The 22,314-nt window shown below is 47.5% G+C and overlaps 5 protein-coding genes across 8 annotated transcripts; 3 read left to right on the plus strand and 2 right to left on the minus strand.

The window, feature by feature from the left end:
* The first annotated feature begins 708 nt into the window (after positions 1-708).
* On the plus strand, positions 709-2,076 carry LOC112886350. Its single transcript, XM_025952229.1, has one exon. It carries the CDS (start codon positions 815-817, stop codon positions 1,751-1,753), a length of 939 nt encoding a protein of 312 aa, XP_025808014.1. The 5' UTR covers positions 709-814; the 3' UTR covers positions 1,754-2,076.
* A 2,334-nt stretch (positions 2,077-4,410) lies between these two features.
* On the minus strand, positions 4,411-7,347 carry LOC112887560 (peroxisomal membrane protein PEX14-like). 2 transcript variants are annotated; one of them, XM_025953752.1, is made up of 9 exons: positions 7,188-7,347; positions 6,395-6,636; positions 6,249-6,294; positions 6,002-6,033; positions 5,866-5,902; positions 5,723-5,790; positions 5,225-5,269; positions 5,061-5,129; positions 4,411-4,888 (listed from the first exon to the last, which is right to left on the minus strand). In XM_025953752.1, the coding sequence occupies exons 1-9, from the start codon at positions 7,249-7,251 to the stop codon at positions 4,676-4,678; spliced, it is 816 nt and encodes a 271-aa protein (XP_025809537.1). In that variant the 5' UTR covers positions 7,252-7,347; the 3' UTR covers positions 4,411-4,675. The 2 variants fall into 2 exon arrangements, with proteins under 2 accessions (XP_025809537.1, XP_025809536.1); XM_025953751.1 differs by having other exon boundaries at positions 5,866-5,905.
* A 1,808-nt stretch (positions 7,348-9,155) lies between these two features.
* On the minus strand, positions 9,156-10,433 carry LOC112887562 (putative F-box protein At1g67390). The gene is made up of 2 exons (XM_025953754.1): positions 9,849-10,433; positions 9,156-9,752 (listed from the first exon to the last, which is right to left on the minus strand). Exons 1-2 carry the CDS (start codon positions 10,308-10,310, stop codon positions 9,282-9,284), a joined length of 933 nt encoding a protein of 310 aa, XP_025809539.1. The 5' UTR covers positions 10,311-10,433; the 3' UTR covers positions 9,156-9,281.
* Positions 10,434-10,599: 166 nt separating this feature from the next.
* On the plus strand, positions 10,600-20,071 carry LOC112887555. 3 transcript variants are annotated; one of them, XM_025953746.1, is made up of 16 exons: positions 10,600-10,888; positions 11,353-11,497; positions 12,010-12,077; positions 12,160-12,213; positions 12,314-12,397; positions 12,563-12,648; positions 12,875-12,955; positions 13,494-13,624; positions 14,517-14,558; positions 14,982-15,058; positions 15,136-15,223; positions 15,612-15,693; positions 16,182-16,254; positions 16,355-16,596; positions 16,680-17,252; positions 20,036-20,071. In XM_025953746.1, exons 1-14 carry the CDS (start codon positions 10,797-10,799, stop codon positions 16,521-16,523), a joined length of 1,272 nt encoding a protein of 423 aa, XP_025809531.1. In that variant the 5' UTR covers positions 10,600-10,796; the 3' UTR covers positions 16,524-16,596; positions 16,680-17,252; positions 20,036-20,071. The 3 variants fall into 3 exon arrangements, with proteins under 3 accessions (XP_025809531.1, XP_025809530.1, XP_025809529.1); XM_025953745.1 differs by having other exon boundaries at positions 10,601-10,888; positions 16,355-16,972; positions 17,055-17,252; XM_025953744.1 differs by having other exon boundaries at positions 10,601-10,888; positions 16,355-17,252.
* On the plus strand, positions 18,391-22,307 carry LOC112887558 (serine/threonine-protein kinase STY13-like). Its single transcript, XM_025953748.1, has 6 exons — positions 18,391-19,046; positions 20,036-20,157; positions 20,924-21,120; positions 21,230-21,404; positions 21,645-21,779; positions 21,880-22,307. Exons 1-6 carry the CDS (start codon positions 18,725-18,727, stop codon positions 22,087-22,089), a joined length of 1,161 nt encoding a protein of 386 aa, XP_025809533.1. The 5' UTR covers positions 18,391-18,724; the 3' UTR covers positions 22,090-22,307.
* Positions 22,308-22,314: the final 7 nt, after the last annotated feature.

Below are 22,314 nucleotides of genomic sequence, written 5' to 3' on the forward strand. Positions count from 1 at the left end.
TCACTCCCACAGACAGAAGCAGGCATGTCTCCGATCCGTCCGCTAGCTGTAGAGTGCACTGCACTGTAGCGCACACTTTCTCATTGACAAATCATGGACGAAGGAGGAGGCGCCGGCGGTCTCCGTTCCCAACAGAAAGGGGCCGGGGCCGAGACTTGGAGTCCAAGGGAATCATGCGCTCGCGAGTCGCGAGTCTCGCTCTCTCGCGGTGGGGGGCAGCTGGGCTAGCTAGGCACGCGAACGGTGCGAGTCGTTGTTGATTGATCCCATCTCGCGACGCTGGCTGCCGGTGGTTGTCACGCCACCCCGCGTAGACTTGCAGTCGCCGATCGCAGAGACCGACCGGTGTGGACACGGCGGCGCACGGTGGTGTGGTCTCCTCTGCTATGTACTGGCGCGAGAGTGGAGTTCTAGAGAAATGACCGTACACGGCTATACGCGCAACTTGCAGGTAGAAATTTCAAATTTGGTACAGGTGCTGCATGTGCAAAGATAAGATAAGAACAGTGACCGGATGAGATGAAATCGGAAAAGTGAAACAGAAAAACCCACGGATAATACAGGGCTTATTCACCTGCGTCGTCAGAAAGGACAAAACGAAGACCGCCACCACTGCTAGTACTAGTAGACCTTCTGGAAGGCCGGCCCCACCGTGCCATCCCCACCATTCAAACGCCCCCCACCCGCGCCTCCTTTATAAACGCCGGTCTCTTATCCCCCGCCGTCTCCCCAGTCCTCATTCCCCTCCCCCCCCGGGCCCCGGTTCTCCCCGCGCCAGACAAAAGCGTCGTCGGAAAAGCTCGCAGCGGCAGCCATGGAGGTGAGAATCCCCCAGCCAAAAGAGATAGAAGGTCCCAGCGCCGCCTCCGTAGCTGCACCGCTGACAGACGCGCTCGCGCCGCCGCCGGTGCCCCGCGATGCCGATGAGGACGGCGCTCCCGTCCCGGTTTTCTCCGGCGAGGAGACGTCGTCCGACGAGGGGGAGTTCGAGTTCGAGTTCCCGTTCGTCAGCAGGGAGTCCCCCGCGGGCACCGCCGCGCCGGCCGACGAGCTGTTCGCGGACGGGCGGATCAGGCCGTTCTACCCGGTGTTCGGGCGCGGTGTCGGCGTCGGCGGGTGTGTCCATGCGGCTGGCATCCACGACGGCACGGCGCGGTCCGCTCCGGCTGCGGCGCCGCGGGTGAGGGGCCAGCTAGGGCGGCTCTTCCTAGAGGAGACCCGCGCGCGCAACTTGTCGACCAGCTCCACGGCGTCGTCGTCGTCGTCCGCCGCCGCGGACGACGACAGGGACGGCCTGGAGGGCGCGGCGCCGGAGAGCTACTGCGTGTGGAGGCCGGGCTCCGGCTCCTCCGCGCCGGCGTCGCCCTCCCCGCGCCCGCCCAGGAAGAGCGGCTCGACGGGGTCCATGGCGCGGTGGCGCCGCATCAGCGACCTCGTCGTGGGGCGCAGCCACAGCGACGGCAAGGAGAAGTTCCTCTTCTTCGCCACGCCGCAGCACGAGGCGCCCAGCAAGGACAAGCCCAAGCCCAGGCCGACTCCGGCGGCCCCCAGGAAGCCCACCCCCACCACCGCGGAGGTCGACACGGTGACCGCCGCCCACCGGATATCCTACCTCCCCAAGGGCGGCGGAACCGGCGGCGTCGTCGTCCCCGGCGGCACGCCCCGGCGCACGTTCCTGCCGTACCGTGAGGAGCTCGTGGGCTTCTTCGCCAACGTGAACGGCGTCAGCCGGAGCCACCAGCATCCGTTCTGACTTCTCGCACGCGGACAAATTATTCAGTTCTGCGGATTCGAAACTTGAACATTGAGTTTGGGGTTTGGAACCATCTCGATCGGTCCAAAATTCTACTATGTGTCTATGTGTGATTAGCGCTGGTTGTTGTTAATGATGGGGTTCGTAATTGATCACAACGGTGAGGCTTTGGGATGTGAACAGTGTGAATCAGCCAGGAGATGTTGGCTTGTGCCCTTTTTTCTGGACCAAGTGTGAACGCCTACGGGTGGCGTGAGGAGCACCTCAATTAATCGGCATTAATCTGCGATCGACCCCCTGTTTGGTTCGCAATTTTCAGCTAATCCAACAGTTGCTCTCGTGCAATCAACTGCTTTGTTCTGTGCACCGCACCTGAGCTCGCTTTCAGCCGCGAGACCGTCCGACGGCCACCGCGCCTGGACAGATCGACCCCCGGCCGGTCGGCACGGCACACAAGAATCACACCCGGCGACCAACGCGCCCCTCCTGCTTTACGACCCCCACCCCCCGGCCCTGCCGCTTTGCGGAAACCAAGCGCGACGTGTGCGGTGGCGGGCGGCGAGGCGAGCCGGCCCAGGTGCCGTGCGCGCGCCGCCGCCGCGACGGCGACGGCGGCGGCAGGTGCATGCGCACGAGCATGGGCCGCCGCGGCACCTCCAGTCCAGAGCCCGTGATCACGAGCAAGCGGCGGCGTGCTCGCTTTGCTGCCTACGGCTGCAAGCCACCGGACGGTATGCGCGGTCGGTTCGTGCGTCCATAATGTTCGGGGGACCATGCGTGATCGCGCTAGTACATCAGAAGCGATGCCTCCTAAATCCTAATGGAGGAACGGGCACCGTCGTCTACCGACGCCGGCACGGCACTAGCTAGCTGGACAGCATGATTCGCTCATCATTCCGGGCCGGCCGGGCCGATCGACCCGAAGCTCTGGTGCTTCGTTGTGTAGCTTTCGCGTCAATCTTGTCTGCTATTATGCCGCCCATGATCCCTACCTAGCTATCTCGGCACCCTTTTTTCAGTAGTGTTCGGAGAACAAAGGAGATTGCAAAATTAACCGGTAGCCTCAGCTACCGGTCACTCTGAACAGTGCAGTTCACTGTGAAGCCATGGCACAACCTGTGAATCCGCGACTTTCTCTGGTTTCCTTAAATGGTTGCTTTCATCAGGTCATCGTCTCCAACGGGCCAGCACCAGCTGGAGTGGAAACATTTTGCTTCTGGAACATGTCCAAGTCCAAGCGACGACCGGCCCGACCGGACTCAGGCCGCCAACCATTTCCGCTTAGATTTGCACCCGCGCTATATTCCTCCCTGCAAGCTAGCTGCGCGCTCGTGCGCCGTTCTTTTCAGAATTGAAGCGCAATGAACCGGCGTCACGGTCCCTATTCAAGGCGGTAAGAGAGACGCGGCGCGCGTACATGTCCGAGAGCTTGGCCGAGCAGCGGCGAGAGAGGCATCGTCGGTTCTGGGCGGCACCGGTCGCTGATCAGCAGCCACCAGCTTGCCAGCGTCATCTTGCTTGCTCGATCTACGGTTTACTTGGTCCGTCAGATAGACAGCCCACACCAGTGCACCACCAGTGCCATCAGCCATTCGCATCAGCTACAGCTGCAGATATATGAGACGAGACAACGCCGGAAAACGAAATGATTCAAGTCCCATCCTTGTTGCGATTCAATTGGAGAAAAACCAGATTAGCGTTCTGCACGCATGCGTTGTGATTCAGAGACACAGGTGCCAGCAGGGTTTCAGGTCGTCAAGTCAGATCAGTTTAAGCTGCCTAAATACCTAACGTTAGGCTACCGTTTTGACGCGCTGCCAGCTCGGCGAGGGTCTTCGATTCAAGTGTTGGTCCTCTCCACTCCTCTCGTTCCGGACCGGAGGAATTCCACCAGGCATTTAGCTCGTGGCCATTGCAGCCATTTTCGCAGTTCTGCCGTCCATGATCCACCACGGAAGGCTAGCACCAGGACATCTGAAATCATTGCTGCAGCTCAGTTGCAAGATGCATGGCGTCTTGACGTGCCACGGCCGCTAAGCCTCTCTGTGTGACGCGAGCGTGATGCGAGTCAAACGCAACACCCCTGCAGTCTGAAAATTCTGACTGGGCGATTAGTCAAGTCAACGCCGAACCGGAAGGAAAAGGCTCCTCCGAAGGATGTCGTGAATGTGGCGAGCAGAGCCGGGCGAGGAAAAAAAAGGGCGGTCGCGTTTCGGACCCGGGGCCTGCCCCAGCTTTGGTCTCGATTGTCTCTCCTGTATGGTGCCAGGTTAGGTTGGTTATTGCTCGAGGTGGTTGGCGTTGGAAAACTCGAGTAAAGGTGACAGGGACTACAGCTACTACAGGCTTCTCAGCGCCAATCACCGCTCTCGCACACGCCTGCCGAAACAGAACGCGGCTACTGTGCGCTGCCAACGACACGCACCGGTCGGGCATATCCGATGCCATAAAGCTGGATGCATTTACACACGTGCGGCGAGACCTCACACCCTACTGCGTTCACACCGGAGATGGAGAGCCTGCAGGTAGGAGTTCATGTGGCCAAGCAAAGGTTGCTTGCGTCTCGCGATCAAGCAGCAGACATGTATGAGATGCTGGATTGTCGGTTCAGGCTTAACATGCAATATGTTTCAGACGGCAATCTGCGGATCATTACATTTTTCGAGGATAAGCGTTGCCTTTTGTATTTATACACCAATGTGCATTTGAAGGACAGTCAAGTACAGATTGTATGGACAAACTGCTCAAATAAAGGAAGTGGGAGAAGTTTCATCTCAAATAGCTCCTGAGAATTGCAGATGTCCCAGAATTAAGAAGAGAGATGTGGTACTGGGATCCGAAGCATCTTTATTAGCAAGCTATATGCCCAGACAACTTTCTTTTCTCTATCTGTTTCATCACTGTACGATACTGTGGTTACTACTACGAAGTGGCAGCAGCATCTGTTGGAGATTCAGAGCCTGCAGCTCCTTCTTGTTGCAACAGTGAGTCCCCTTGCCCTTGGTGGGAGCTGTCGGCTGACTTCGTAGCCTTGCTGGTGCTGTCTTGTTGAACTTCTGATCTCAATTCGCTGGAGTCACTTGATGGTAATTTCAAATCCCAGGCCGAACTTTCTTGACCTTGCTTTTCCCATGGCTGTTTTACCAGGAAACTAAATGTGAGCCAACCACTGCTAAACAAGTCTAACTGATATCACGAACCAATGTAAATTATGCTACACACGTATGCTGCTTTCCTAGCGATCATACGCGAGAACAAATCTATGTCAAGAAACAATTGGTAAGGCAGCCAGTTTTCAATAGCAAACCTTGGGTTTCGGTGCCATACGGGGTTCCGAGATTGGTTGATCAGGGTTTGGAGGGTCATCATTAATATCCTATACCACAACAGAGCAAGAAGGTCACAAAAGAATGAAAGTACAGATTTCTCTTGTAGCAGCTTTAATGGAAGACAACTAGAATTCAGGCATGCCTGGATATCATCTGGCCGCTCACCCCTTTGTATCATTTCCATGATCTGCCAAGTCAAATAGAGTCCCGCATTTAAAAGTCAAATTCTGGAACAAAGAGCCTGAGGTTGCAGCTGGCTAATTTTATATCCTTCCAGACCTATCAATAAAACTGAGCACAAGATTGTTGCTTTTTTAAATCTATCAGTCCATCAATATCTAAGTTCAGATTCAGGTGAGTTAATCACTGAGGACCAACATCATGCTAAACCGAAGTGCTACTTAAATATGGAGTATGTAGCACCGAGCAGTTAGAAACAATTCTAAGTTCTGAAGTTCAATTTAATTGCATTTGAAGTTAGGAACAATTCTAACTTCTGAAGTTCACTTTAATTGCATTGAAGCTATCTACGAAATGAACACTCCACAGACATCTTCAGATATCATGTATGCAGTAGTCTGCGGTGTAGCAAGGATTAAACTTGCAGCCGTTTTATTCCAGTGTTAGATAGGTAGCTGACCTCCATATAAGATTTTGGATGACGAGGCACCACAGGGGCCACAGGTTCCGTTTCAGGTTCAACCCTATCTATAAAATAAAATAGGGATGTTATAAATAAAGGATTCAAGAATGATAGTCAAGATTTGAGCTGCATTGGCAAACCTGAACCATCCATACACTTTGTGCCAACTTTAGTTTCCTGCTGCAGTGAAGAAAAGGCGGTTGGTGGTACTTTAAAATTTGCAGTATAAATACCAGTCATGCCTGGTCAATACTACTATGTGTACTTTGTGCTGACCTGACTAATCCTGCACGAATGATCAGATACCCCTGACAAAATGAAGGCAAAATATAACACAATGAAGTTAGATGTATCATGATCAAGTCATTTAGGGCTGAACAGAGAAGTTAATTTAGAATCACCGTTCTTTACAGAGAACACAAATGAACAATGAAATATTATGATAGGATCCACAAACATATCAAACTAAAATTAAGCTTGAATATCATCAAAAGATGATAACAAATGGAGTCTCTTTCCATACCTTGAGATGTGCAAGTATTTGAGCTCAAAGAATGCGAAGATGGGCTCTTTAATTCAACCCCAAAAAAGAGTTTAGAAAACAAAAGAAGTCAGAATAATCAGGGAAGAAAATCAGAGTCAGTAGAAAGTGAGCAAACAAATCCTTACTTGTAAACGCCGAAATGCTTCATCTATTTCATTCACAGTGAGTCCTTTATTTTCAAGGAAAGATCGCCTCTGTCCATCCGAAGAGGTTAATACTTTCGGATGTTTCAGAAAACTAACAGCACTCTGCACCAGATCCTCCCTCATCAGCTCACTGGATCCAACAGCCGCCTTTCCTTTTCTTGTTTCCTGCTCCCTTATGTCTTGCAAAAGAGTACCATGACTACCTTCAGAGCTTCCTTGGCCTGTATACAGTTCAACAATCAGTTTGACTTCTGTGCAAACCATCACGAAATAGGCATCGCGATCTATAAGTAGGAAGGCAAGTTTATGCACCATTGTTGTTCTAGTGGCGTATTCGTATAGGCTACTAAACTACTAGTTGTTTCTTAAAGCATATGGCCTTAAAAGGGTTTCACTACGACAATAAAAAAAAAGTTGATCTTTAAATTCACAAAGGCGCGATGGTGATTCATAGAACCAGTACTCAATCCACCGGACAGCTTGGTTGATTTGGAAAACGAGCGCGTAACCGATAGCCTAACTGAATCGAACGATGTGCGGGAATCCAGTGCTTTGTAAAGGTACACATGCCATCAAATTTTGAAGTGAACCCATCTTTTGGATGTGCAGTAGCTATCAGCAAGCATATAAATGGAAGAAGGTGGATCAGGTGAGTTTTCGCTAACAGCAATTACTGAATCTTCAAACAGGTAATCGAACCCTAACGACCGCATCACTAGAAATTAGCAGACACAATCTTAAGAGAACAGAAGAAACCCTTTCCGAATCGAACCTGGAGCCTGCCGCTTCGCTTCTTCGGCCACCTCTCCATCCGCAAACGTAGACAAATCTGCCATCGATCCCGTCGGCGACCTTCCCCCAGCAGCTCAGTCCCCGGGCAGCAAGCGGCAAGTGGGGGATAAGATCAGGCAGCAGCCCGATGGGCCTTTTCCTGCGACGGCGGGTCTTGGTTTCTGATTTTTGGGCTGGGCTGTTTGCGGGATACCTTGACATTACGTCCGTCAGCCCATCCAAAAATTTTTACAGGAGAGCGCCCGGATTAGCTTGTAATTACCACCGTCTCGCTAACCTTGAACCCTCCCCCAAGAAGGAAGAAGTGAAGAACGAACCAGCGTTAAACCCTTCCGGTCCCCGCGAACAATTCTCATCCGGAAATTCGGAACACAAGTCCACACGCCATGGAAGAGGTCACCGCCCACCGCCGCGTCGGCAAGCCGAGTTCGAGATGGGAAAAGCTACTGCGTCGCCACCGCCAAAGGAGCATAAAGTGCTGGTGCTGCCGCTTTCCGACTACCCTCCCATCGCCGCGCGCACCAGGCCGATCGCGCGGCACCCTCATCCTCCCGCCTCTCCACCCGCTACAACACAATGCACTTTCGTGATGAGGGAGCGGGCTCCAGATTTTTCCGCCCTCATTAGCGGCTTTAAAGTTTAACCATCGTAGTTAATTGGGTACCTGCTAAGTGCCAAGTAATTGTGCTTGATCTCTCACTTCTATTATGAAACCCATCCGTGGATCGACGAATTAGACATGTCCTTAACACCGGTTGGTCGTACAACTGTACTTCTGGTAGCCCTTCCTGATGATGCACATCTCCAAGAAGAGAATTTTTTTTCCCAACCTTCTTATCACGAGATTATAGCTTTACTGAAGTGGTGTTGGTGGTGAACACGCAGGATGTCGGTGCCGGCATATGAAGTAATGTTTGGAAAGCTCTCACTGCAAAACCTGTTCGAGGACTATTTCGATCAAGCTGGGAATATGACCTCGAGGATCATGCTGAAGGCCCTGGAAGACCCTCATGTTGATCTGATTGCTACGGTATCCTTGCTATTGTTTGTGTTTCTGTCACTTCAGCTTTTCTCAATTGCACCGTTCCTGTCAACGTTTGATGCACTTGGTGTTTGTTTCTTATTATTGCTGTTTATGTTACTAACATCTCATGTCCATTTTCATGAACTGTTGTTTCGGTAATCATCATTTCATTTTTTTTACTTGTCATTACTCAATAGCATGCATGGTTAGACCGTTAGAACATCTAGTGGCCTACTGGCAGTCTGGCATCCTCTGTATGCCTAAGGACCCCTTCTCTCTGCTTTCAGTGCTGGTTGTTTCAGTTGTGATGACATAGTCTTGCTTGTATGTTGCATATTGACCCGAAATGTGGTGTCTACATGTATATTCATTGAAATTATACCCACATGTATATCCGAGTACTACATTGAAATGATGTTTTTGCAATCACTTGTCCCTAAACCCTCTGAATCTCCTGAACTTTTGTATTATATGGTTAATACAAGGAGGATTACTAAATAGTCACATTCTCGTACCCGTTCGTTAAAAAAAAAAGACTACGAGGATTCATTATAATCTGATTATCTTTAGAAGGTTTTTAATTTACAAAACAACTTTTGCCAACCTTAATTTCGCTAGGTATCTGCACCAGCTGATAAAAAATGTGGAAGAGAAAAGGGGGATGCTCTATTCCGCTGGCAAAAGTGTGTATTCCATATTTACCAAAACTCTATGTATGTTCGAAACTTTTATTACATTCTTAACACAAAAACACTTCACTGAAATCTTTTTCAGAGAATCAGATGATCCCCATATCTTTGTGGACCTTCTTGTGTCGACTTCAAATCCGTATGCATCTTCTAGCTATAACTATATCATTTATCAGCATATATATTCTCTATTATGGAGATATATGGACAATGTTATTGTGGCCAATCTCCTGTTTATGCAGTATGTGGCAGCTGCGGTCATCGATCTGCATACTATCCTGAGTATGGCATTGGTGCATTTGGAACACTGTCTTTACTAATGGGAAACAGGTAGACTACATATCATGTTTCCACATGCAAATCATGTGTGGAATTCCACGGCGACCTCGTCGAAGGACGACATCCAGTCCACCGCGATCTTGAGGCTGCCGGAGGCGAGGCGGAGACGCGATGGGTTGTGGTACGACATGACGAGGAAGAGGACCTCCAGCTTGGGGCAGTGCGCGAGCATGGCCTCGAATTCTTGGTTGGCGACGATGCTGTGGAAGAGACCGAGCTCGCGGAGGGCGGGGAACGCGGGCGGGTGCGCGGCGGTCGTCTTCGGGACGTACCATACGCCGAGGTAGAGGCGGTCCAAGGAGGCGCAGCGGAAGATGTCGTCGGGGAGCGGCATGTCGAGCGGCCACGGGCGGTTGACGAGGATGAGGTCCTGGACGTCCTTGTCGGCGAGGGCCGCGACCAGGCGCCGGAGCGCGTACTCGTGCGCGTAGAAGGAGACGTGGGTGACGCGCACGCCGCGGACGGGGCCGGGGTGCGCGGTCACGCAGCGCGGAGGGCGCGCACGACGGGGACGCCGGAGGTCCCGAAGGATTGGCTGGAACAGAACCCCCGAGAAACTTTTTTACATTTCGGAGGGTTGCTCCTTCGGCAAAACTAGGATAAAGTTGAGCCAAAAGGTCGCGCCGAGGAGGTGGGCGTCGTCGACGAGGAGCAGGGTTCCGGCCCACACGCGGCGCCAGTGCGTGGAGAGCGCGGCGGTGCGCCTGGCGTCCTTGGTGGGGAGGCGGTGGATGATGTCGGCGAGGAGCGTGTCCGGGAGGCGGCTGATGCGGTCCTCACCGTCGCTCGGCGCCGCCGTGAACGCGTCGTGGTCCGCCCCGTCGTCGGAGGCCTCGGACTCGGAGTCGAAGGAGAAGAGGGAGAAGCGCTCGTCGTCGGAGTCGGACTCGACCTCTGGGGCGGGGACGTAGGGCGCGGGGAGGAGGGAGGCGAGGGCGGGGACGATGCCGTCGATACGCTCCTGCGCGGACGGGCCCTCCATGGAGTTGAAGAACTGCGCGACTTGACCGTACGTGGTGAAATCGTCTCCTTCTTCGCCGGAGGCGTCCATGGCGGTGCCGGGCGGCAGGCGGCGAGGGTTAGGGTTTTGGCTTTCGGGAGATGGGAGCGGAGCTCTCACTTGTGCCTGTCCTGTGTGTCTCGGAATTTGGGATCGGGATCGGGATCGGAGTATTGGACGAGTGCTCGGTTGTGGGAACTGGGAAGAATGGAAGACGGGAAGAAGACTGATCAATGTATTGTTCAATCGACCGTAGGATCGGGCTTTGGCGGTCGGATCTGTAGAAGAGCGACAGTTCCAACATTTTTACAACGAGCCCCTCGAATTAACCAGTACTACCGTTTCGCCAATCTTAAGCCCTCCCCGCCCCCCGCCACCCGCCGCCCGCCGCCTCGGAACAATTCCGTCGGGATTTTGCCGCGGCCGCCGCAGAAGAGGGGGCTGAGGGGCGGTCGCTTTGGAGTCCGAGGAAGTAGGAGGGGGACAGGAGTGAGAAGCGCCGCAGCACCGCCGTAGAATCCGTGAGCCGAGGACGAGATGGGGATATTCTTCAGCAAGGCGGAGCCGCCGCCGCCGATGGTGCTGGTGCCGCCGCTCTTCGACTACCCTCCCCTCGCCGCCCGCACCAGGTTCGCCGCATCCCCCCTCCCCTTCGTCTCGACCCCTCTAGTTCGCGTCAGGATCAGGGAAGCTAATTGTTAAACCCGCTTCGCTCAAACCCTCTCGGTTGATGATTCAGCCGTATGCGTACGCGCTACATAATTGCTGGTCTAAACGGTTGAATCGCGTTGGTTAATCATGCCTGTTAATCAATTGTGCTTGATCGTTCGCATAGAGTGAGATGGAACTGTGTATCGGTGAAATGCGTCAGATCATCAACATCAGCTTGGCTGTACGGTTGTGCATCTCAATTCTGTAGCTTATCCTTGGGGCACGCACATCTCTGCAGAATTTCATGCGATACCTTTTTTCTGCATACCTTTAAGGTTAATTCTAATCCTCCTAGAAGGATGAAATATAGCTACATTGCACTTATGTCAGCCTTGAGCCTTCATTGTGCTTTACTGATGCAGTGCTGGTCTTGAACATGCAGGATGGCGGTGCCAGCGTATGAGTTAATGTTTGGGAAACTCTCTCTGCGCAATCTGTTTGAGGACTACTTCGATCAAGCTGGCAATATGACCTCAAGGATCATGTTGAAGCCGCTGGAAGATCCTCACGTTGATTTGATTGCTACTGTATCCTTTCAAACATTACCTTTCATGTCTGCTAAACCTTGAGTTTCTGAACCCTTTCAATAGCACAGTACCTGTCTATTAATTGATGCTCACTGGATCACCAACTGATCCCTATTGTCACCTTTTTTTCTATTACTTATTCATTCTTGTAGCATTTTTGCCTCTTTTCACATATTTTTCTTTCAAAAAAATGTCTTGAAAACCAACATTTTGTTCTGGAAAGGACACTCTATTGATGTTCTCTTTGCTTTCTCCTGAGATAATCTTGCCTGTATGTTGTATCGTGATAAGAAGTGAGGTCTTAACATATATATATTTGTTGGGATTACTACCTTGTGCTGGTGCCTTTAGTGCAATCACATGTCCATAAAGCAACTGATATGCTTGCTGTTTTGTAGAATGGCTATTGTTGTTGCAATCGGAAGCTTAAGAGATTTATTTCCAGTCACATTCATTTTCAAAGATTTTTGTTTAAGTTACAAAAAAGCTTTTGCCTTCCTTAATTTCACTAGGTGTCTGCTGTTGGTGATCAAAATAGTGGAACAGGAGTAAAGGGAGATGCTCTATTTCGCTGGCAGAAGTGCATATTCATAACTTCTAAACTTTTCATATTTGACCAATGTTTGTTATACTAACAAAAACACCTCACTTAATTTTTTTAGAGAACTGGATGATCCCCATACCTTTGTGGACCTTCTTGTGTCAACTTCAAATCCGTAAGCACTTTCCTGCTCAATGGACTATAATAACGTTTGTCAGCATTTTATTATGAAAAACACGTGGATAATGTCATTTGCGGGTCCTCCTTTTGTGCAGCTTGCTGCAGCTGAGATCATGTGCATATGATCCAAAGTATCGTATTGGTGCCTTTGGAACATTACCTTTGCTGATGGGAAACAGGTTGACTACATATCTTGTTTCCATTCGCAAATAATGCACAATGATGTTAGATAGCTTTCCACAGACTTTTATGTTGTTTTTCATGTCCATTCTTAGATATTGTCTTGTTTCTTTCTGTTAATATGATTAGAAGAAGTGAGGGAGTTATGTTCATCTTTTTTGCAGGGTGCGTTCAGAAGACTACGGGGTCATGGGTGTAAGATATGGTTCAGAGAATCTATCAGTTGGGGCATCCTTTGTGCCAATTCCTTGTATAGATCTGTCTACTACTGAAATACCTCTTTCATTTTCCATTTTTTGTTGCTCGTTCGCTTATCCCAACTTGCTTGGGACTATATGCCTTTGTTATAGCTTATTGAATTGTGATTAAGAATGATATTGAACAAGTAGATGCACCTCCTTAGTTTTGAATGAATTTAATGGTTTGGATCGTTTCTAATAATATTCATGTCACAATGATAATTCTTTCCTTTGCAGTATCCAGTGAGGTACCCTTTGGTGCATGGTTGGTTGGGAGAAAGGGGTGCTTAACAGCAGGAGTCCAGTACAAGCCACTTAGTGAGTATCACCAGTCTGAACTGTCTAAGGTTCTCTTGTTTAATTGGACGTGGCTCTCTTAAAAGTTAATTCAATGCTCTGTGTTTTCTTTGTCTTATTCACCATCGAAAGGACTATACATGCATGTGGTGGTATAGTGTTTGTAAGCTGCAACTTTCTTTTGGTATTGGTATTCAACAGCAAACATAACAAAGCCTTTTATTCCCAATAAAGTTGGTATTGAACTGTAAAGATTTATAACACTTCGAAATTCTTACAATTTCTATTTCTATTTGATTTCCCAACATTTTAAATAGATCACCCCAACTTGTTTCGGACCAAAAGCTTTTTTTTTGTTATCATCGTTGTTGAATCCCAATGTTTTATTGAAATGCTATCCTTGTTACACGACTTGTACGATAGGCATTTGCTTTCCTGGCAGTCATCTGCCTTTCCTGCTAGCAGATAAACGCGTGTAGATGTTTAGCTACTGGTTGATGTTTTGTGCCTTCTTTTCCCTGATAACTCTTATTCTCTATCCTGTCCATTCTGCAAATAGGTCGGAGCAAACATCCTATGCCATTTACAGAATTGGAGAACTGGAATTGTGCAATCAGTTACGGTGTTGGCTCAACTAGCCCGCTCAGCCCTTCGTTCATTTTCTCCCTAGAGCTTGCCAGAAGTACACAGGTTTGGTTCAATTATACATGTATTTCAGTAAGAAAGTGTTTGTACTTTATTAGCTTGCAATTGTTACGATCTTTAGATAAGGCTATAAACTATGTATTGCCTCTGATGGAGTGATGGATATTTTCTGCATGGATTAATATATGAATTTGCTAGGTCATTGTGCAAATGTAATACGGCATAGATTTCCAAGCAATCTCCTTTTTACAAATGTTCAGAATCCTCAATGATGTAAGCTTTTTGGCTTAAAAAGCCCAATGAAATATTAATCAGGTGGGGGTGCCCCCCTTCTCTCTCGTGCGCGCGGTGACCCTCCAAAAAATACTCATTTTGGTGATTTATGTAAGAGCATTACTATTGCATTGGATGATTATAAATGTTGATTCTCTTATTCTTGACATATTATATGTAACTTTGTGTTTATGCTTTACGCACAATAATATATCTATACACGAGTACTTCCATGTGAAATTTATTCCAAAATCTAGAGAATAAGGCTTCAACACATTATATCCCTCCTTGATCTTACATCCTGCTAATCTATGTGCACAAGGTGGTTAGAGCTGAGCTAGCATCATGAAGCGGAGTGTGCAGAAAAAAGGTTGTTGTGCTTATTTGTAAAGTTTATAGATTGTCACCTAGGTGCCAAAAAAATCCTGGATGGATATGTGTTCTTTCATTTCTTTTGTGCAGGGTGCAAATGGTGAACCATTATTTTTAGAAACTATTAGTTATGTATGGACGTATGGTCCATAACATTGGAATTGCAACGCTGGCATAAATTAAGCAGTTCCCAATGATGCTAGCTAAAAGAGATTCCTTTATCTAAGGAGTGCTTGGCTTCCTCAAAATTTTAATCTCATTTGCAGTGACATTTTGTTTCTTTAACGTGCAGCTGACCGCATCATTCTATCAACACCTGGTTGTTCAAAGAAGGGTAAGGGCAGTTCCCTTTCATTTTATGTTCACAAAGAGTTCTTTGTCCTTTCTCATTACACTGTAAGTCTGTAACTACAGTTGAGATTCAGGCTACATATATCTTTGTCGTAATGTGAAGTCTACATCCACCACTATTCAACTCAAGCTGAACATGTCACTTGGTTGTTGTTCCATGCCATCGGTTGATTCCATCTAAACCAATCATGTCATCAAAGATAGTCTTTATGCTCATCGTACTCCTTTTATTAGAGAGGAATATAGATTGGCTTCCATTTTTTTTCCCTGATTGCGCTGATAGAAGGAAGTTTTCCTAACAAGGGCTAATCTGCTTATGTTATTTTAATTATCATTTAGATTATTTTTAATACTAGAGTTTCCAAATTTGAGATTTGTGTGAGTATGCGTGGCTTGTGTCTACCAGGTAAAAAATCCTTTTGAAGATGATCAGGTTGTTGGCATTACAAACTACATAGATTTTGGACTTGAGTTGGCTTCCAGGTAAGACTTTCATGAAGGAACGTTACTTTGTTTCACATCAACCCACGTGACTAACTACATATTCTTACTGTCTGCAGGGTTGATAAAGATAAAGCAACTGAGGATGGCAGTTCTTTGTTTCAGTTGGCTGCAAGTTGGCAAGCTAACAAAAACTTTCTACTGAAGGTTAAATAGATTTATTTATCAGTTATAGATTGCCCTAACAATTTAAGAAATTTTTGTATCATCCAAAAATCAAACCCAGCCTATGGAGTATGGACAAGTAATGCATTCCCACCTCACGCTGCACCATGTGCACATCTGAACTCAACAATTTAAGAAGTTTTTGTATCTTCCAAAACTCAAATCCAGCCAATAGACAACTGTTTTCTGTATCTTCCTCCATAGATGTAGCTCATTTTTACTATACTCCTTCACCCTTTTTTGAAATTTCGGAAGTCTTTGAGGTGACATAAGTATGCGATGGATTAGAAGTTGGGAACACATTGGGCACGACCTGGTCTTTAGATTTCCATATTACTTCATTTGTTTTGATGTTCATTGGTTTTGACAGGGAAAGCTTGGTCCCTCGAAGTCTTCTGTAGCTCTGGCATTCAAATCATGGTGGAGACCATCCTTTACATTTAGCGTCACAGGTATGCAGGCCTTTGTGACCTTTATCTTTTGCAAAGCAGAAACATCCATTTACACCCAGATCCATGAATTCTGCTTGAATGAAGGGTCCTTTTCAGTTTATTTGATTAATTTTTCTGTATGTTTTGGAAGCGATAAACTGATGATATCATCATAGCCTCTACAGTTTTTTTTTTTTTTTTTACTTTGCATTGAGAACTTAAAGTTTCAAGCATAACTTACCCAGCTGTAAATAAATGTTGATCTAAGCACAATGAGCAGTTCAAACTTCATACATGTAGTCTGGAAAACATTGCATTATTTGCTTACTATTATTACGGTAGTTAATTATAGTTTACACTAGTTCCAAATTTTTATTTCTTGTACTCCAGTGAAGTAGAAAAACCTTACAGAACATGAAGAAAGTCTAATTCTGGGGTTCTGCAATTTATGAATAATCAGTTAATCACTCGCCTTTTGGGTACATTGACTCCCTTTTTCTATTTTGTAGCTGTGAATGATCATTCAAAGGGCACAACATCTTATGGATTTGGCCTTCGAGTTGAGGATCTTAGACAAGCCAGGTTCTGTTATTTATGTTCTTTGATCAGATCGTATTCTCTTACTTTTATTAATTTCAGCAGTTCTGAGTACAATTGGCTCATGAATGTTGACGAAATGCAGCTACCAACGAGCTGATCCAAACTATGTTATGCTGACACCAAGCAAGGAGCACTTGGCACCAGGTGTCTTGCGCGAGTACGGGAAGCGGCCCATGTTCCAGACGCAGATTGATTCTGGCAACTACGATCATTTACCAACAGAGCTGAAGCCTATCGGCAGGATATTCTAACTGTAGACTGTTCCTGGTCATCTATCGCTAGGAGCTTTTTCAGCAAGGACTGCATCAGCAAAGTCTTGTAATCGTATCCGCCTTAATCCTTGACAAGCTATGCTGTGATCAGATAGAATTCCAGTCTTAATCCTTGACAAGCTATGCTGTAATCAGATGGAGTTCCACAGAGCGAAGGCAATCCACTTGTGACTACACCTCTACGGAGCACGTTCATTGGATTATGAGCTGATGTCGTCATGATAGCTGCATGACTATTTTGAAACACGAGAAGGATCCGACGCTTGCGGTAATGCCCTTGCATTATATTTGGACAGGCAATGATCAAGATGTGATGCAATACACAGTTACACAGCCCGTCGTAAAATCCTTATCAAGATATCATCGGATCACCATCCAGTTGATGTATGTGTTGTCGATGTCAAAGTTGTTTATCTCCTCGATATCAGGTACATACAAGTGACGCCCACAGCACGTACGCGTCAGTCTTGAAGTGACAGCGATATTCTATTCTGACAGCAAATCTCGCAGAAGTCAAGCCGCAGGGCTCAAGGCTCAGCGCCGCACTGGCCGGTTTCTTCCACACCACACCACTAAACAAACAACGCTCCACGTCCACGTCACGAGCACACACAAGCGCCGCACAATTTCTCAATGCCGACAAACACGTTGGCGCCAGGGGTGGACCGGAGGACCTGAGTAGCTGACACTAGCAGTTTGATCGAGCAGGTTAGTTGGTTCCGAAGCATTAAACTTTATTTCTGTTATATTAAAATTTCGGATAACTAAGCTTTACTCCTGTCGTATTAAGAAGAATCTTATTATTTATTATTTATAAGTATTAAACAAAATTTAATTATAAAATTAATTACAAACCTTTATGCTAGTTCGCGAGATGAATCTAATAAATTATATTAATTTATGATTAGTAGATGGTTACTGTAGCAGCATTATTGCAAATTATGGATTAATTAGGCTCATTAAATTCGTCTCGTGAATTAGTACCGAAAAAATTATAAACAGATTTTATTTAATACTCTTAAATGTTAAAATTTTTGTTGATATGACAGAGCTAAAGTTTAGCCCTCTGAAACTAAAGTGGCCGTAGTCAAGGAAAAACACACATGGGATGTGGACGTGGATGTCAAGCGGTAACAAGGAGAGCCTAGGCTCACAAAGAAAAGTTATCCACAGCCGTTTGCGAACCCGTGAGCTCGCCAGCGGAAATCTTGGCTACCCTGAGGCCCCCGGCAAAAGTGTGAAATGGATCCGGACTAGGAAGGATATTATCATCTTGATCTTGTGATTCAGCATGCGTGGCTGGTAATTTTGCCGTCTGCTTGTTTTCAAGACCGTACGAGACACAAATCCAATACACGGCGGCAGTAGAGCTTGAATTCGACTTGGGATCCGTGGTAGATGGTTTCAGTTCGCGGCCGATGGTGATTGGTGAATGGAGGGTAGAAGCGTGACTGAAAGGTAACTCAGCTTTTTAAAAGGAATGAAAGGTAACTTTCTACATATAAGTTATCCATATGCGAATATACAAATATACACACATCATCGAACAACGTAGTCCAAGGATCCACTGCACCAGTCAATCAAGACGCCTTTGCTTGCACGTGTAGTCAGAGGCTGAGAGGTTTTTACAGTTTTTACTGAACATTCTTTCGCTGAAACCACGTGGTAGTACATTGCTACGCAGAAAGTGACACAAGTAGTGGAACAGGATCGTGGATCACTCTCCTCCTGCCATCTACATCCAGCCCGTGCCGTACGCCGGCCTCCCCCGGTCCCCACCTCCCTGGAACCGCGCCGCGTAACATATACGCCGCGCCGCGCCGCGCCGCGCCCCACCCGCCGCCGCCCGATCGAGCCGCTCCGGCGAGCGCACCCACGGCATTCCCGAGCGTGAAAACCCGCAGAAAACCCAACCCCGCGCTGGGCCCCTCGAGCCCACCCGCCCGCTTCCGCTGCCTCGGCACTCGGCAAGCAGGCAGCCCATGTGCTCAGCTCACATGCCTGCCGCTCCCACGCCTCGCCGCCACCACCCTTCCCCTTCCCCCTCCTCCTCCGCCTCCTTCCTAGCCACCTCATCGCTAGCCTAACCGCGGGAGCCACCACACCACACCACACGCCATCACTCCATCACGCGGAGCCGCACGGTCGAGTCGTGAGGCGATCAGGCGAAGCGGCACGCGATGAAGGATGGTGGCGGCGGCGGCGGGGGAGGAGGAGGGGACGCGGGGTTCGTCCGGGCGGACCAGATCGACCTCAAGAGCCTGGACGAGCAGCTGGAGCGCCACCTCAGCCGCGCCTGGACCATGGAGAAGCGCAAGGAGGAGGCCTCCGCCGGCGCCAACCAGCGCGGTGGCGGCAGCGGCGGCGGGAGGCAGCACTCCCTCCGCCCCGGGAGGGAGGACTGGGAGATCGACCCCGCCAAGCTCGTCGTCAAGGGCGTCATCGCCCGCGGCACCTTCGGCACCGTCCACCGCGGCATCTACGACGGCCACGACGTCGCAGGTACCGTGCCAACCACACTAACCGTGCGTGCCGCAGAGATCGCGGTGCCCAGCTGCCAATGCTGCGCCCGATGGGGGCCGGCGGCCGGCGGGGGCAGCAGCTGCTCGCTGTTTGCTTACCCGAGGCGCCTCCTTTTTCTTGCCTCTTTTGGCAAATTGCGGGAGTTGATGCGGCTACTTTTTTGGGGGCTTCCCGTGGTGCTCTGCTCTGCTTTCGCGTGACATCAGTTGGATAGGGCGGCTTTTGGTCACTCATGTGAATCGGGACCATCAGGTAGTCGTGATTCTTGTGATCGCTGGTAGTGTTTGGAGACCAAGGGAAAGGAAATGCGGCAGTTGTTGGATGCAAAGCTGCTTTGGGGGTTCCCACAAAGGCAAAGAGCTAAAGATGACCCACCTTTCAGTATGGTCGAATGCAATCTAGATTTTCTAACCAGGTTTAGAGTATCTAGCATGATATTGACTGTTGATTGCATACTATATCACAATACATGTTGTTCTGCTTTTAGGGATTGCATGTCCTCTTATACTGAATAACAGTATGCCCCCCACGCTTGTCAGAAAGCACTCGCTCGTTTCTCCTAGCTTGGGTATGGGCTGCAGTTCCATAGTTTGGCATGCTGTTGTTTGGTCAAAAATTTGATAGCAAAAGAATATGCTTGATAGGGGAATATTGAGTGTCTACAGCCAATTCTAAAGAAAACATCGCTCTCAAATATGTCAACTTTGGCTTGGATATTGGAACAATCTGGGCCATGGATAGCAGAACACAAAATTCCTTTCCTGGAGATTCATACACCTACTACCTGTAATTCTCAAAATCAGTGTTTTTGTTTTACGTTGCCAGTTTGTTATTCATGTAGAAATTATTGTTAACAAGACCCAACCTAATAGGAACTAGGTGGTTTTTCATTGAGAAGATGTACAGATTATTGTTACAACTTAAACTTCTACTTTTTTATGTGACATTTTGACTGCGTTGTTTCCCAGTGAAATTGCTTGATTGGGGTGAGGATGGTCATAGGTCAGAACAAGATATTGCAGCAGTAAGAGCCGCATTTTCACAGGAGGTCTCTGTTTGGCATAAGCTTGACCATCCAAATGTAACTAAGGTACTGCTTGGTTAAACAAGGCATTATTTATATATTTCATATTTCTTAGCTTTACATGTGCTGCTGTAATAACATTGGCATGCATTTATTTAGTCCATATTTGGTGATATTGGAAGAAATGGTGATAAATTGAAATTGATCTTCAGTGTCATATCGCAAGTTATTGGCCATACTTATTTGTCTAGATTGCACATTGATTTCATTACATCAATACATTCGGTTTTCTGTCTTATTGATGTGACATCCTTAACTGTATATCAAATGAAGGAAGAGGCCACCATGATCAGTAGTATTCTGATAGCAACCTTATTTCCTTCTTTACTCCATGCAATATATCCACATCAAAACAGAACAGCATATTGAATTTCTCATCATAGGGGTAAAACAGTTTGCCATACTTTTTTTTGCATGAGTAATTTAGTAACCGATCATCCATGACTGAACTGTAGTTTAGCAAGCCAAACTAGCAGCTTCCTGCAGGTTGTGCTATTATACATCCACAATTACTATTTCTCTAGTCACAATAAACATGAAGAGAAACTCAATGAATATGTGTTGGGAATTTGGATAAAAACTTATATTTTCGAAAGGACCTGGAATGAAATTTTGAAAATGCAGATTTTAGCTGGGTACATGATAGTGCTAGTATTGGGGAAACATGGGGTGATTGGTCACTGTGGGGGCACAAAGTTTACAAGGTTCATGTTTCTCAGTTATATGTTTCCTTATCAGCTAGCGTAACAACAGCTTGAATGTTCCTGACCAGTTTATTGGAGCTATAATGGGCGCAAGGGATCTTAATATTCAGACAGAAAACGGGCACATCGGCATGCCAACTAATATCTGCTGTGTTGTTGTGGAGTATCTTGCTGGAGGTGCTCTAAAATCATTTCTGATAAAGAACAGAAGAAGGAAGTTAGCTTTTAAGGTGGTTGTCCAAATTGCTCTTGACCTTGCCAGGGGGTAAGTATTCTACTGAATTCTTCTCTTTCTTTCTTCAGATTTTTTTTTTACTTTCTTTTACCCTTCAACCGTTGATTTGGTTGAGTATTGAGCTTTAAGTATTGATTAGGTTAAGCTATCTTCACTCAAAGAAGATTGTGCACCGTGATGTGAAGACTGAAAATATGCTTCTTGACAAAACAAGAACTGTGAAAATTGCTGATTTTGGTGTTGCTCGTCTTGAAGCTTCTAATCCCAGTGATATGACTGGCGAAACTGGAACACTTGGTTACATGGCACCTGAGGTATCTTTTCTCGAGCAACTAATGTTCATGTTGTCCTCAGAGTTGCTCTTTTGATTCCATTTTAGCATAATAAACTAATAAAACACCATTCTTGCATCGAGTAGTTGTATACTTGTATGTCTGTCAGACGTAGAAAGCACACCCCTTGTTTATGCCTACTTGCATATTCGTATGTGACTTATATTGGCATCTGATGTCTTGCATATTAGTATGTGTCTTACATTGGCATCTGATTTGCAGGTTCTTAATGGCAATCCTTATAACAGGAAATGTGATGTTTATAGCTTTGGAATATGTTTATGGGAGATATACTGCTGTGATATGCCATATCCAGATTTGAGCTTCTCAGAGGTCACGTCTGCTGTTGTTCGACAGGTAAAAAATAACATGTTCCTAGCATGCGTATTTCATACTCTTACATTTTTAGCTGCTGAATTCTGAGCAAGTGGACAATACAATATCACTTGGTGAACAGAACTTGAGGCCCGAGATACCGCGCTGCTGTCCAAGTTCTTTAGCAAACGTGATGAAGCGTTGCTGGGACGCAAACCCCGACAAGCGACCTGAGATGGCCGAGGTTGTGTCTCTGCTGGAGGCGATCGACACATCAAAGGGTGGAGGCATGATTCCCGTCGATCAGCGACCAGGATGCCTTCCGTGCTTCCGTCAGTACAGAGGTCCGTGATTGATGGACCGTGCTGGAGCTGTGGTCTGAAGATTGACCTCTAGATCCTGTGTACGTCGATTGCATTTGCTTTCTGGGAAGCAAACTGGTTAATGGAGCTAGTGTGCTTATGATCCCTTGTTTGAGAAGCCCTCTTATGTAAATTCCCCGTTCATCCCTTCTGTATCTCTGTTTTACCAATGAATGAAAGAACCGGCTCGCTGTCCATGTTTTCCTGATGCAAAT

The sequence above is a fragment of the Panicum hallii genome, chromosome 3 (genome assembly GCF_002211085.1).
Source record: "Panicum hallii strain FIL2 chromosome 3, PHallii_v3.1, whole genome shotgun sequence".
In the NCBI taxonomy this organism is placed as follows: Eukaryota; Viridiplantae; Streptophyta; class Magnoliopsida; order Poales; family Poaceae; genus Panicum; species Panicum hallii.

Excerpts from the sequence above, each read along its gene's own strand:
- LOC112886350 (XM_025952229.1), top strand. The coding sequence starts at position 815 with ATGGAGGTGAGAATCCCCCAGCCAAAAGAGATAGAAGGTCCCAGCGCC.
- LOC112887560 (XM_025953751.1), bottom strand. The coding sequence starts at position 7,251 with ATGGCAGATTTGTCTACGTTTGCGGATGGAGAGGTGGCCGAAGAAGCG. Across the intron at positions 5,270-5,722 it reads ATCCAAAATCTTATATGGAG|ATCATGGAAATGATACAAAG; the intron begins GTCAGCTACCTA and ends TTGACTTGGCAG. Across the intron at positions 4,889-5,060 it reads GTATGGCACCGAAACCCAAG|CCATGGGAAAAGCAAGGTCA; the intron begins GTTTGCTATTGA and ends CTGGTAAAACAG.
- LOC112887562 (XM_025953754.1), bottom strand. The coding sequence starts at position 10,310 with ATGGACGCCTCCGGCGAAGAAGGAGACGATTTCACCACGTACGGTCAA. Across the intron at positions 9,753-9,848 it reads TCAACTTTATCCTAGTTTTG|CCGCGCTGCGTGACCGCGCA; the intron begins CCGAAGGAGCAA and ends CGTGCGCGCCCT.
- LOC112887555 (XM_025953746.1), top strand. The coding sequence starts at position 10,797 with ATGGGGATATTCTTCAGCAAGGCGGAGCCGCCGCCGCCGATGGTGCTG. Across the intron at positions 12,649-12,874 it reads ATCCTTTGTGCCAATTCCTT|TATCCAGTGAGGTACCCTTT; the intron begins GTATAGATCTGT and ends TTTCCTTTGCAG. Across the intron at positions 13,625-14,516 it reads AGCTTGCCAGAAGTACACAG|CTGACCGCATCATTCTATCA; the intron begins GTTTGGTTCAAT and ends TTTAACGTGCAG.
- LOC112887558 (XM_025953748.1), top strand. The coding sequence starts at position 18,725 with ATGAAGGATGGTGGCGGCGGCGGCGGGGGAGGAGGAGGGGACGCGGGG. Across the intron at positions 19,047-20,035 it reads CGACGGCCACGACGTCGCAG|TGAAATTGCTTGATTGGGGT; the intron begins GTACCGTGCCAA and ends GTTGTTTCCCAG. Across the intron at positions 21,121-21,229 it reads GCTCTTGACCTTGCCAGGGG|GTTAAGCTATCTTCACTCAA; the intron begins GTAAGTATTCTA and ends AGTATTGATTAG.